This window comes from Capricornis sumatraensis, chromosome 21, assembly GCF_032405125.1.
Source record: "Capricornis sumatraensis isolate serow.1 chromosome 21, serow.2, whole genome shotgun sequence".
NCBI lineage: Eukaryota > Metazoa > Chordata > Mammalia > Artiodactyla > Bovidae > Capricornis > Capricornis sumatraensis.
Window position 1 is genome coordinate 3,581,821 of NC_091089.1, and position 14,820 is coordinate 3,596,640.

The following is a 14,820-nucleotide window of genomic DNA, read 5'->3' on the forward strand; positions in this document are numbered from 1 at the left end:
GTGTGAACACAACAAACTGTGGAAAAATTCTGAAAAGAGATGGGACTACCAGACCACCTTACCTGTCTCCTGTGAAACCTATATGCAGGACAAGAAGCAACAGTTAGAACCAGACATGAAACAATGGACTGGTTCAAAACTGGGAAAGGAGTATGTCAAGGCTGTATACTGTCACCCTGCTTATTTAACTTATATGCTGAGTACATCATGCAAAATGCCAGGCTGGATGACTCACAAGCTGGAATCAAGATTTCCAAGGGAAATTTCGACATGACTTAGTGACTGAACAACAAAAATGGTTAATTTGTAACTCATATTACCTGTCTCTTGTTGTTTAGTCACTAAGTTATGTCTAATTCTTTGTGACCCCATGGACACCAGGCTTCCCTGCCCTTCACCATCTCCCAGAGCTTGCTCAAACTCATGTCCACTGAGTTGATGATGCCATCCAACCATCTCACTCTATGTTGTTCCCTTCTCCTGCCCTCAATCTTTTCCAGCATCAGGGTCTTTTCTAGAGTCAGCTCTTTGCATCAGGTGGCCAAAGTACTGGCGCTTCAATTTCAGCATCAGCCCTTCCAATGAATATTCAAGGTTGATTTCCTTCAGGATTGACTGGTTGGATCACCTTGCTGTCCAAGGACTCTCAAGAGTCACCTCCAACACCACAGTTTGAAAGCATCAATTCTTCGGCACGCAGCCTTCTTTACAGTCCAACACTTTCATCCATACATGACTACTGGAAAAACCATAGTTTTCAGTAGATGGACCTTGGTTGGCAAAGTGATGTCTCTGCTTTTTAATACGCTGTCTAGGTTTGTCACAGCTTTTCTTCCAAGGAGTGTCTTTTAATTTCATGACTGCAGTCACCATCCACAGTGATTTTGGAGCCCAAGAAAATAAACTCAATTACTGTTTCCCCAACTATTTCCCATAAAGTGATGGGACTGAATGCCATGATCTTAGTTTTTGAATGCTGACTTTTAAGCCAGCTTTTTCACTCTCCTCTTTCACCCCCATCAAGAGGCTCTTTAGTTCCTCTTTGCTTTCTGCCACTAGAGTGGTATCATCAGCCTATGTGAGGTTGTTGATACTTCTCCCAGCAATCTTGATTCCAGCTTGTGATCATTCAGCCCAGCGTTTCTCATGAAGTACTCCACATATAAGTTAAATAAGCAGGATGACAATAAATAGCCTTGACGTACTCCTTCTCCAATTTTGAACCAGTCTGTTGTTGCATGTTTGGTTCTAACTGTTGTTTCTTGTCCTGCACACAGGTTTTTCAGGAAACAGGTAAGGTGGTCTGGTATTCCCTTCTCTTTAACAATTTTTCCAGTTTGTTGTGTCCACACAGTCAAAGGCTTCAGAACAGTCAATGAAACAATAGTATAATAAAAAAGTTTTTTTCTATAGTTATTGTTGATAACACCCTGCTCCCTGGCAGCCAAGAAACCACTAGCAGATGGATATTCCCTCATCACTACGCACACCCCTGGCCTGCCAAGCTAATTCCTACAATGCAGTCTTGCCTGAACTTACCATGAGGCCCTTTCCCCTTATTGTCCTGCTGGCTGCCACAGAGAGTCTGACCCTGACACACAGGCAAATTCACTCAAGAGTGAATATGGGGAGTGGGCTGCTCAACTAGACAGCCAGAATATTGGGGAAAGAACCCCTGAAGGCCTCTTAAGACTAGAAGCTCAGGGAAACGGATGGCTGATGTTTACTGAGTCCTTACTATAGCCAGGTACAATGTAGGTCTGTAATCTGCATCATCAAAGAAGAACATCTTAAAAGAAACAAGCAACTAGGGGGAATAAATGCAGCCTATACCAGAAAAACGATGCTATATAGGCAGTTCTCTCAAATTGATAAAAAAGCAAATGCCTCAAACGACAGATGAGCAAAGACAATTAACACAGAAAAAAAAAAACAACTAAGAAAATCATGTTCCACCACATTAGGAACTCCAACTCTTTCAACACATACTTGAGTGCCCACTATGTGCTAGCAATGTCCCCGCGGGTACAAAAGCAAAGAGGCAACAAAGCTCCTGCGATACACAGCTCAGGGACTCACAGGACACTCAGTGGAAAAAGTGCTAGGAAGACAATAAAGGAAGTGGTAAGACTGGAAGCGACAGGAAGGGTCTTCCTGGATCATCAAGGAAGCTGAGTTTCAACAAGTGACACCTGGATGAAAAGCAGCCAACCACACGAAGGTCTAGGAAGGCAGAGAAGGGGCTGTGGAGCTTGGAGGAACTGCAGGAGGGGGACAGAGCCAGAGTGGCTGGAGTGAGTGAGCCTCACGGTCTGGGAAACCGAAATGAAGCGCTCAGTGAGCAGCGGAAGACAATGAAAGGTTTTAAGCCTGGGAATAATTTTCATTTTCAAAAAGGACTCTTAAAACACACAAATTAAAATAACTGAAAAAAATTAATTCTTAACATCTGGCATAGCCGACAGTCTTGGATAACCAGGCACTCTTAACTGCTGTAAGAAAGTGAACAACTTTTTGGGAGAATAATTTGTGAAGATGCATCGAAAGCCTTTTTTTTTTTGTAAGGTAATTTAACTTTAACCACAGCTTCTAATTATCTCACGAAAATTAAAAACATATGTAAGATATATCTACAAAGACAATGATCACCATGTCATGCTAGTCACCCAAAAAGCATGGAAAAGCTTCATATCAACAATTAGAGTTGCTTAATTCATGATGGAATACCATATCATTACTAAAACCGAGAAGGCAGAAGACCTCTGCTTAAAGCAAATGTCCGGAGAAGCAGCAGTCACTACTGACACCCGTCTTGAACACTTCACTCCCCTAATCAAAGGGATACTTGTCTTCATCTCTCATCGAATCTACAAACAACTCCAATTACTCTCAATTCCACCATGGAACATCCTTAAAGCAAGCCACCTATCACTTTAGATGGTTTAGACACAAAGTACACAATCTGAAACAATTAATATTTTTCCTCTCAAAAATTCCTTTTTCTTCTGTGTAAAAGCACCTCTTTTAAAAGTCAACCAGAAAATGGATATTTATAGAAAATGCAATTAAAATTCAAACCACCACTTACAGATATTATAACATAGTATACAAAATGAGATTTTTAGTCTTTTTCATTAAATTCTTTTAGTGATTGTGCTGCATTTTAGCAAAAGTCACAATCTTATCATGTTTAATGCTAGAAAAGCAGTACAATGAGAGTCTGAAAGATAACGAATATAAGCAACAGCAGGTTTAGTAACCTCAACTTCAGAAAGGGAGCCTTTGAACTGGCAAGCAATTTATTCCATTTCCAAAGCAATTTTCCTATTGTATTGAAAATTTTACCTCAGTATTTAAAAACAATAAGATGATGAATAATGGATTTTTTCAGAGACAAGACAAGCAGAGAATCTTAAGTGTCTTTGTTGCCTGGTGTCATACACACTTAATTGGTTTGTCACTCAAGAAAAATCAACGTTTCCAGCAATTAAGTATAATTCTGGAAACATATTTTTTTAAAATGAGTAAAAACAATGTGAACAAAGACGACAGAATGGATGATACCGAACACAAGAGTACCACCATGCTAAGAACTAACGACAGCTCTCTTCACCACTGCCCAGGGTTTAAAAAAACCAGGAACTTTCAACAAAACATTCAAGTACCGGAAGGCACATAATTCACATGTATCCAAGTAAAAGTAGGTCAGTACAATAACTATCTTAAACTCACATTTTTATCTTAAGTATCCAACAGCTTTATTGTTTCCATTTTGATGAGAAACATTTCTCAGAAGTCAACTGATACTAAAGGGAGGAAAACACTTAAAATAGGCCTACTGCTTAAACCTTCTTAAAGAAAAATAGACACTCCCTTTCTGCCTACATGTTAATAAAGAAAAGCAACGCAATGAAATGCTATAAAAAATGTATATTTTCTTCATCAAATACAGCTTCCAAGTTCGAATGTGTTGCGATGAGTCATTCAGTTCAGTTCAGTTCAGTTGCTCAGTCGTATCTTTGAGACCCCATGAAGTGCAGCACGTCAGGCCTCCCTGTCCATCACCAACTCCCAGAGTTCACTCAAACTGACGTCCATTGAGTCGGTGATGCCATCCAGCCATCTCATCCTCTGTCATCCCCTTCTCCTCCTGCCCCCAATCCCTCCCAGCATCAGAGTCTTTTCCAATAAGTCAACTCTTCGCATGAGGTGGCCAAAATGCTGGAGCTTCAGCTTTAGCATCATTCCCTCCAAAGAACACCCAGGACTGATCTCCTTTAGAATGGACTGGTTGGATCTCCTTGCAGTCCAAGGGACTCTCAAGAGTCTTCTCCAACACTACAGTTCAAAAGCATCAATTCTTCGGCGCTCAGCTTTCTTCACAGTCCAACTCTCACATCCATACGTGACCACTGGAAAAACCATAGCCTTGACTAGACAGACCTTTGTTGGCAAAGTAATGTCTCTGCTTTTCAATATGCTATCTAGGTTGGTCATAACTTTTCTTCCAAGGAGTAAGCGTCTGTTAATTTCATGGCTGCAGGCACCATCTGCAGTGATTTTGGAGCCCAGAAAAATAAAGTCTGACACTGTTTCCACTGTTTCCCCATCTATTTCCCATGGAGTGATGGGACCAGATGCCATGATCTTCGTTTTCTGAATCTTGAGCTTGAAGCCAACTTTTTCACTCTCCTCTTTCACTTTCATCAAGAAGCTCTTTAGTTCCTGTTCACTTTCTGCCATAAGGGTGGTGTCATCTGCATATCTGAGGTTATTGATATTTCTCCCAGCAGTCTTGATTCCAGCTTGTGCTTCTTCCAGCCCAGCATTTCTCATGATGTACTCTGCATATAAGTTAAATAAGCAGGGTGACAATATACAGCCTTGATGTACTCCTTGAGTCGTTAAGCAGAACTGTATGAACTAGTGAGAAATTAGAATTCCTTCCCTCCTACAGCAGCAGCAAACAGGGGAATAGTTTTACAAACAAAAAAATTAAAGGACCAGTGCTGGAGCAGCATGCCTTGACATGAGGAGCGAAAACAAGCAACAAGGACAAGAGTCAGGCTTTACTGACCTACTGATTCCTCTTATAGAATGTTCTATAAAAACTGAACACTGATTTCTTGAATAAGAAATTACACCAACACTATACATATATTGAGACAAACTTCTGAATTAGTTAATGGTGCCTGCATGCTAGGTCACTTCAGTCATGTAACTCTTTGGGGCCCCCCTATAGCCCATCAGGCTCCTTGGTCTATGGGAATCTCCAGACAAGAATACTGGGTTGGGTTGCCATTTCCTTCCTTCCTGACCCAGGGATCGAACCCACATCTCTTGTCTCCTGCATTGGCAGGCAAATTCTTTACCACTAGCCTCCAGAGTTAATGGTACAATATCTAATGTATTTAAATGCCAATCCAGATATTTACAGACAAGCAGGTCAGTTAAGCTAAGGACACATACTCCAGCTTCCCAAAAGGTGCTATTCCAATCACCAACTCTATCTTCATGCAAACTGTCAGTTTAGAAAGTTAAGCAAAACATTTCTATTCTGTTAAGTATAAAGAAGTTTATAAACTTGCATAAAATAGTTCTTTTAAAGGAAATGCTATGTATTATAAGAATATGTCTCTGATTTCAAGGAATCCTGGACCTGGGTACTTTGATAAATGCTATCTTAAGAATCATTCTGTACTTTAAAAAAAAGCTTTTAATTACAGACCATCACAGAAAAGGAAAACAGTAAAATATCTATTATCATAATAATTGTAAAATTTTTTAGATTCAGAGAAAAATGTGTGTAGACACTCAATGAGAAAACACTAAAAAGAAAAAAAAAACAAACCTGTGTTTCCTCTACCAAGAAACACACTAATATTTTAAAGATAATCAGACAATAGCCATCTGTTCTCAGCATGAGTCTCTTTTTAAAACAGACTGATAAAACAGAAGACTTAAATAAGGTGTGTGTGTGTGTGTGTTAGTTGCTTTGTCGTGTCTATTTGCAACCCCATAGACTGTAGCCCACCAGGCCCCTCCGTCCATGGGATTCTCCAGGCAAGAACACTGGAGTGGGTTGCCATTTTCTTCTCCAAAAGGAACTACAGAAAGAAAGAAAGTGAAGTCGCTCAGTTGTGTCCGACTCTTTGTGATCCCATGGACTGTAGCCTATCAGGCCCCTCCATCCGTGGAATTTTCCAGGTAAGAGTACTGGAGTGGGCTGCGATTTCCTTCTCAATTAAATAAGGTCCACAGCCTTATAGCACAAGACCAAAATGTCCAGGATACAATGAAAAATCACTCATACCAAAACCCAATAAACCTCAACCTGAATGAGAAGAGACTCAAAAGATACTAACATGAAAAAGATTCAGATGCTGAAATTATCTAACAGGAGTTTTAAAACATTCATCATTAAAGTGTTTCAATGGGCAATACAAACATGCTTGAAACATGAGAAAAAATTAGAAAAACTAAGCAAAGTAACAGCTAATATGAATTAGAATCAACTGGAAATTTTGAAACTAGAAAAAAAAAATAAGACTTAAAAACTGAATGGACAAGCTCAGCAGCAAAATGAAGGAAACAGAGAAAAAAATCAATGAGCTTGAAGATGGAACAACAGAAATCCCCCTATCTCAACAGAAAGTGAACAGAACTTATGACCAAGTGGGACTAAAAGAAAAGCTCTCACAAGATGTCACTAGAGCATCAGCAGAAGAGATGAAAGATTGTCCAAATATAAGTATTCAAATAAACAAATGCTGAAAACTTCTAACTGACAAAAGATTCAAGAAACTAAGTGAAACAGTATAAACTCAATCTATGCTAAGGCCCATAAAAATCAAACTACTGAAAACCAAAGACAAAGCTTGAAATTAGTGAGAAATACTGTACCTACAATGGAAATCATTCCAATGACCTCAGATTTCTCATCAAAAATCATGGAACCCAGAAAGAAGTGACATAACATTTTTCAAGTGCTGAGAGAACTGTCAACCTGAAACTGCATATATGATGAAAATATCCTTACAGAATGAAGGGGAAATAAGACATCCTCAGATGAAGAAAAACTAAGAGATTTATTTTCGGCAGACCCATCCTCAAAGTATAGCCAAGGAATTCTTAAAACAGAACAGAAACAAGAAAATAGTTTTGGTATACTAAGAAATAAGAGAAGAACAGAAGTTGCAAAAATATCAATCATTACAATAAGCTGTCCTTCTCCTCTTATGTCTTCTAAATTATGTTTGAGAGATAAAGCAAAACTTCTAACATTGATGAGCAGTTCTAACTGTAAGGGAAATATGTAACTACTTTCATATATGTAAAACTTACATATAATTTTACAAGACACAAGCATACCTCAGAGATACTGTAGGTTCAGTTCCAGACCACTGGAATAAAGCAAATATGGTAACAAAGTGAGTCAAGTAAGTTTTTTGGTTTTCTGGTATATATAAAAGTTATGTTCACAATGTACTGAAGTCTACCAAATATGCAATAGCATTATGTATTAAAAAAAGCACATGCCTTAACTGAAAAATACTTTACTGATTAAAAATGCTAACCATCAACTGACAATGCAGGGTTGCCACAAACCTTTCAATTTGTAAAAAACAAACAAACAAAAAAAAAAACCACAATTCTGCAAAGCACAATAAAACAAGGTACGCCCATAATTACATTACCAGTGGTGGGAATCAGAGGATGTAAGGTGAGAATTGTACACTTCACTCAACTTGATGGAATGTCAACAGTACATATACTGTGATGAGTTCTACTGTGTAATACAACATGTAGAACCAGTGCTACACAGTGTTTATGCAAAGAGACCCAATGTAAGCACCACAAGTAAACCAAAATGGAATTCTAAAAAATGCTCAAGTGACTGTTAAAAAAGGCAGGAAAAAGAAAAGAGAGAAACAAAAGACAGAAAACAGAAAGTGAAATGGTAGGTGCAAGCCCTAACTAATCAATCACTACACTGAATGTAAATGTTCTAAATGCATCAGCTCAAGGACACACAATGGCAGAGTGGATAAAAAGTATAACCAACCACATTATCAACGAAGAGAAACTCACTTTACTAAAAGCAAGCTGAAAGTAAAAGGATGGAAAATTATGTGCCAGGCAAACATCAATCCAAAGAAAGCAGGAGTGGCTATAATAATGTCAGTTAAAGCAAACACCACAGCAAAAAAATTACTAGCGACAGACAGGGAAATTTCATAATAATAAAAATGTCAGTCCATCAAGAATATAAGCAATCCCAACATGAATGCACCAAAAATAGACCTGCAAAATATGTGAAGCAAAAACTGATAAAACTACAAAGAGAAACAGACAAATCCATGATTACAGTTAAGAGACCAACTATCCACCTTCAACAACCAGGCAGTAAACCAGCAAGGAGAAAAGAACTCAACACCATTAACTGCTGCTGTTGCTGCTGCTAAGTCACTTCAGTCGTGTCTGACTCTGTGTGACTCCATAGACAGCAGCCCACCAGGCTCCCCCGTCCCTGGGATTCTCCAGGCAAGAATGCTGGAGTGGGTTGCCATTTCCTTCTCCAATGCACGAAAGTGAAAAGTGAAAGTGAAGTCAGTCAGTAAGTGTCCGACTCTTCACGACCCCATGGACTGCAGCCTACCAGGCTCCTTCATCCATGGGATTTTCCAGGCAAGAGTACTGGAGTGGGGTGCCATTGCCTTCTCCGACACCATTAACTAACAGGATCTAATTGCATTTCAGAACATTTCACCCAACAACAGCACAAAGTACTTTCTTTTCAAGAGCCCCAGGATTTCTACTGATATAGATCATATCCTCAGTCACAAAACAAACTGCACCAAATTAGAATGATTGAAATCATACAAATTGTGTTCTTTGATTACAAAAAAATCATGCTAGAAGATAACAGTAAATTTTCCAAACTCACTTCTAAACAATCCACAGGTCAGAGAGCATGTCTCACAGAAAATCAAAACACAAGAATTTGTTGGATATAGGTAAGTCAGTGCCAAGAGGGAAATTTACAGCAATAAGTATTTACATTAAAAAAGAAGAAAAGTCTCTAATTAATAATCCAAGATCTCACCTTAAGAAATGAGAAGATAAAAATGAATATAATGTAAACAAATGTAGAAAAAAATAAACAGCAGAAATTAATGAAGTTGGAAAAAGAAAACTGGAAAACGTAAGTAAAATAAAGATGGATCTTTGAAAAGATCAAATCTCTAGCAAGAATGAACAACAACAAAAAAAGTGAAGGCACAAACCACCAACATCTAAATGCAGTAACAGCAAAAAGAAAATAGGGGAATACCACAAACAAGTCTATACACATAAATACAGCAACTTAGCTAAAATGAACCAACTGGTCATGAGCACAAACTGTCACCATTCACCAAATATAAGGCAGATCCTTTGAATAGTTCAATAACTATTAAAGAAACTGAAAGCATGCGAAGAGTTGACTCATTGGAAAAGACTGATGCTGGGAGAGATTGGGGGCAGGAGGAGAAGGGGATGACAGAGGATGAGATGGCTGGATGGCATCACTGACTCAACGGATGTGAGTCTGAGTGAACTCCAGGAGTTGGTGATGTACAGGGAGGCCTGGCGTGCTGCGATTCATGGGGTCACAAAGAATCGGACACAACTGAGCGACTGAACTGAACTGGAAAAGAAATCTCCAGGTCCAGATAGTTTCACTGGAAAATTCTACCAAACATTTAAAGAAGTAACACCAACTTTACAAAATGTCTCCCAGAAAGGTAAAGAGAAGAAAACACTTCCCCACTCATCTCATGGGGCCAGGTATCAGGGTAAAATCTGGCCATCACTGCCACTTTACTCATGGAATTTAAAGTCTAACGAGAAGATGAGCAATTAGTCAAGTGCACTCTGTGCTGTGAGGGGAAGCAGAGTACTGTACGAGCCTGGGAGGAGCATCTTCTTCTGTTCTGGCTGGGGTTGAAATCAAGGAAGGTATTAGAAGGCCACCTGATGCAAAGAACTGACTCACTGGAAAAGACCCTAATGCTGGGAAAGATTGAAGGTGGGAGGAGAAGGGGGAGACAGAGGATGAGATGGTTGGATGGCATCACGGATGTGATGGACATGAGTTTGAGCAAACTCTGGGAGTTGGTGTTAGACAGGGAAGCCTGGCATACTGCAGTCCATGGGGTCGCACCTCAGTGACTGAACTGAACTGAATTAGAAGTCAAGTCATTTCAGATGTTGACACAAGTCAGGAATACTGTCACTGTAATAATGGAGATTTGTAAATACAAGAAACAGTTAAAAGAGTACAAAGTAACTGCCGGTGGAATGAGAGGCTGGGGAGAAGGTGACTGGTAGAGACCCACAGTGACTATCATAAGCCTTTAACTTTTTAAACTATACATAAATGTTACCATGATAAAATACAACCAAAACCAACTTCACAAAATAATACAGGAACACAACTTTTAAGTCACAATCCATTTCTGTTCCTCTTTCCTAAAAACAACTATCAATCAATACAAACCCTGGAAATAAAGCAAGAGCCAACCAGGAGAGCTCTGGAGGGTGGTGAGAATGCAGCAGTGAGAGGAAGAGAGCTGGGTGGACTGGGGATCCAGAACCAGAGGAACACAATGGGCGGACACTTTATGAGACCCCACCCAACAGAAAGGCACAGGCCCAGCATGGCCTACTCCATCCTAGCAAGAAAAGGCAGCCCAGGAAGGCCATGACTCCCTTGAGAGTCCACTACCAGCAAGACAAGACTGACAAGTGGCCTTAGGAGGTAGTGTCCCACTCCACCAGCCTGAGACTCCCACATCCCACCCAGGGACACGGGGGCATCCAAGTGGCACCAGTTAGGGCCCTGCGACAACAAGCAGTTAGACACCTCGGACAGCAAGGCCTTCCTTGATGCCTCCATGTCCTGTGAGCCTGAGACTCCCCTCTCTCACTGGGGATGGCAGGAGCAGGGGGCGGATGGGTGGGGTGAGGCAGGGGCAGGCAGCATCAACAAACACAGAAACAGCCAGCTCAGGAAATGGCTTCTATCCACGGCCTGAAATGCTTCTCATCTTCCTCAAGATGCCACAGCAGCCACGGGCATGAGCAAAAAGGATTCAGCCACACAGAGTCTCTTGGCCACAGTGGTGCTGAGTCTCCTCTCCCACCAAGACACGCCAGGGAAGTCAGGGGGCACAGATGGAGAGGAGACAGCTACAGCCACTGTCCATCCAACACAGTCTGGACACCACCACCTCTCACCAAGAGACCCTGAGCCTGGGGAAATCCCTTCTCCTCGGCAGCACCGAGAGAGACAAGTAAGAGTTCTGGTAGCAAGACATAAACCAACAGACCAAAAATCAGCACAGAGGCCCTGTGAATCAAACTGTCTTTGGAACTCAGGCCGACAAAGGTCGGCCAGGACCTATGTGCTAAATCTAAACAGGGTTATCATCTGCTAGAATAAAAGATATCAATATGGCCCGCATTCTCCTAATATAAAAGACAAAGAAAAAGGAAACAATCAAAAACTATCCATCATCCAAAGAACACATCATCAAAACACTGACAGTGTGAATTAGAAAAGACAACCAACTGACATCAATCCTAAGATTAACTCAGATATAGAATGGTGTAACAATTATTTCAAGCACCAAACATAAAAATGCTTCAATAATCAATTTCAAATTCTCTTCAAACAAATGGAAATTATAAAACTTAAAAATACAACATTAGAAACGAAACCTCACTGGATGGGATCTATGTGAAAGTGAAAGTCACTCAGTAGAGTGAAAATGACAGAGGACAGAATTAGGGAAATTAAGAACAAATAAATAGCATTTACACAGACTGAACATAGAGAATAGACACTGGGGGAAAAAAGCCTAAAAGAATTATGCAAAACTAACCAAAGATCCAGCATCTGCATCACTGGAGTCCTGAAAGTGGATAAAAAAGAGGTATGTGTGAAAGAGTACTTGAAGAAATTCTTACTAAAAACTTCCTAAATTTGGTGACACAAAACCCAACAGATTCAAGAAGCTTAGTGACTACCAAACAAGTTAAACTCAAAGAAGTCATGCCAAGATACTTCGTAATTAAACCTCTGAAAACTAAGGACAAAGAAAAAACTTGAAAGCAGCCAAAGAAAAATGATGCATTCCCCATGGAGAACATCAATTTGAATGACAGCAGACTTCTAATCAGAAACTATGAAAGCTGAGTGGAAGTGGAACAAGAGTTTTCAGGTACTAAGATGTATCAACAAGGAATTCTCTATCCAATAAAAACTATCTTTCAGAAATAAAGGAGAAATAAAGACATCATAAGATGAAATCTTAAGACTGCCTATAGGAAGGTCCTAAAACCAAAAGAAAATTTAAAAAAAAGAGAGAAACCTGGAACAGCAGGAAGGAAGAAAAAAACGAGCAAAAATATGGGTATGTTCATAAGCTATCCTTACCATCACAAGTCTTAGAAACCATACTTGATAATTTAAACAAAAAGTTTACCACCATCAGATACTCAGGACATGATTTTTTGTGAAGTTAATCTGTGCTTTTATTTGCCAGTCTAATTTGACTATAGTGACCTGCAAACTTTTTTTATCTAAAAAATACACTTTACATCACAATCCAACAAACACACATGCATCCATAAGGACATGACATTTAAATTGCTGGGGGAGAAAGTGAAGTAAAGGAACCCACTCCATATAGTAAAATACTGATACCAATACACTATGGTGATACCGAGAGCAAACACTACAAAAACTATACAAAGGCCTACCCTAAAAAACACTATCACAAAAACGTTTAAGCAAAAGGAAGGCAAGAGAAATATAAGAAACAGAAAAACAGATTAATAAAGTGGCACACTTAAACACTAATGTATCAATAATCACCTTGAATGGCCTAAATATACCAACCAAAAGACAGAGACTGACAGACTGAATAATGGAAAAACATGATCCAACAGCAACCCACTTCAAATTCAACAGACAGGTTGAATGCTAATACAATGCAAATATTTATCCACTAAAAGCAGAAGTGGCTACACTAGTCTACCAAAGGAGACTCCAGAGCAAAAAAAGTTACCAGAGACAACAATAAAAGAAATATCTGCCTGAAGACATAGGGATCCTAAATGTATATATACCATATTACTGAGCTTTAAAATGTATAAGGCAAAAACTGGCAGATGAGAACTTTGAGGGAAATCTATTGTGAAAGAGGTGGCACATTTTCAAAAACTATCTCCTAAAATCAACTACTCAGAAGATTACTAACACAGTTACTCTTATAAGTAATGACAGGGAAGAAAGGAGAGACCATACCTCTCCACTTCAGGGCCGAACACTAAGAATGGGCTCCTTATTAACTCCTCCTGTACCCTCAACAATTCTACAAGAAAAAATATTGCCCCCATTTTACAGCAGAGGAAATTAGGGCTTACAGTTTAAGTTACCTAAGATCAAACAGCTAGTAAGTAAATGAACCAAGATTCAGTTCAGCTCTGTAACATTATAATAAGTACTCTTTTGACTATATGGCCTCTCACACAGCCCAAACCAAAAATAATTCTAAAACTTGAATCCTGAAGCAACTGGGTACTAAAATCCGTACTTTTTCTGTGTGCTAAAGGCAGATTGCTTCTACAAACCTTCAGAAATAAAAACTTAACAACTATTTCCCCTTTTTATAGGTTTCTTTTCTTAACCACTGTTATCATAGGGGTAGTCTTCCCTTTGGGTAAGAAGTTAAATACGAACTAAATCCAACTAGGGTATGAGACTTCCATTTTAAATCAAAGGTCTCCACTTTTAAATTTGACCACTTTAATAACTGTTCACATGGAACAATTCAACCTTTCTGAATCTCCGTTTCCCATTGTTAAAGAGCAAAAATTCTTGTCAACAAAAGGTACTTTGTAGATATACGTTTAAGTAAAAAGTGTTCTCAGGAAACAAACTGAAATGTCTTTGCGTGCTCTTCCACTTGTGAAGTGACTCCCAACAAGATCTGCACTTCTAAGCCTGACTAGGAGTTGTGTCTGCCATCTTCACGATCTCCTGGAGACGCTGCGAGTTTCGGAGACTAACAACTGCGAGACGGGCGCCGTGGGACCCATCCTGCTTGCGCTGATAGAGGCAGCAGCCCCCGAACCCGAGACAGCCTCTTCTCTGTGCCGAGCCCGGCCGAGGCGCTCCGAAGCGGGGGACCCCTCGCAGCGCCGACGCCCTGCCCAGGTCCGGGCGCGCCTGGGCGGCCCCCGTCGGGCCGGCGAGGAAGGGCGCCGGGGCGGGAGGTGGGGGCGGCCCCGTCGTTACCTGCTGGGCCGGTCGGGCCCCGGCCCGGGCCCCGCTGCGCTGAAGTAGGCCGCGCGTTTACGGTTGGCCGCGGCCACGGCTGCCGCGCTGCGCACCGGGTACAGAGGGATCTGGTCCGCCATCGTCTGGCCGCCACCTTCCCGCCCCTCCCGGATTCCCCTCGGTTCACCGCCTTTCCCCGCCCTCTCCCCTCAGCGCCAACCCGGCTGAGGCACCGCCCGCGCGCCTGCCCCTCCACCGTGCGTCGAGGCCTGATGGCGTCACCACGCGTCGGGGCCCGATGATGACACCACCGCGAAAGTGAGGCGCGGGGGCCGGAGGCTTCCGAGGCCCCGCCCCCGGCGCGGCAGGGCCCGGTGACGTCATTCTGTGGCGAGGGCGCGAAGAGGGAGGTGGCGGCGTTCAGAGCCCCAACTCTGTCGGCGATCAATGACGTCCCTGGGCGGTGAAGGCCCGAGCGGAAGCCGTGTGGT

At 41.1% G+C, this 14,820-nt stretch overlaps 1 protein-coding gene across 1 annotated transcript in view; it reads right to left on the minus strand.

Moving 5' to 3' along the window:
• Positions 1-14,469, minus strand: part of ATP9B (ATPase phospholipid transporting 9B (putative)) — a 154,254-nt gene extending 139,785 nt beyond the window's left edge. Inside the window, exon 1 of the mRNA XM_068993543.1 lies at positions 14,348-14,469. Coding sequence (XP_068849644.1) covers positions 14,348-14,469 — 122 coding nt within the window. The remainder of the gene's footprint in view (positions 1-14,347) is intronic.
• Between the last annotated feature and the right edge of the window lie 351 nt (positions 14,470-14,820).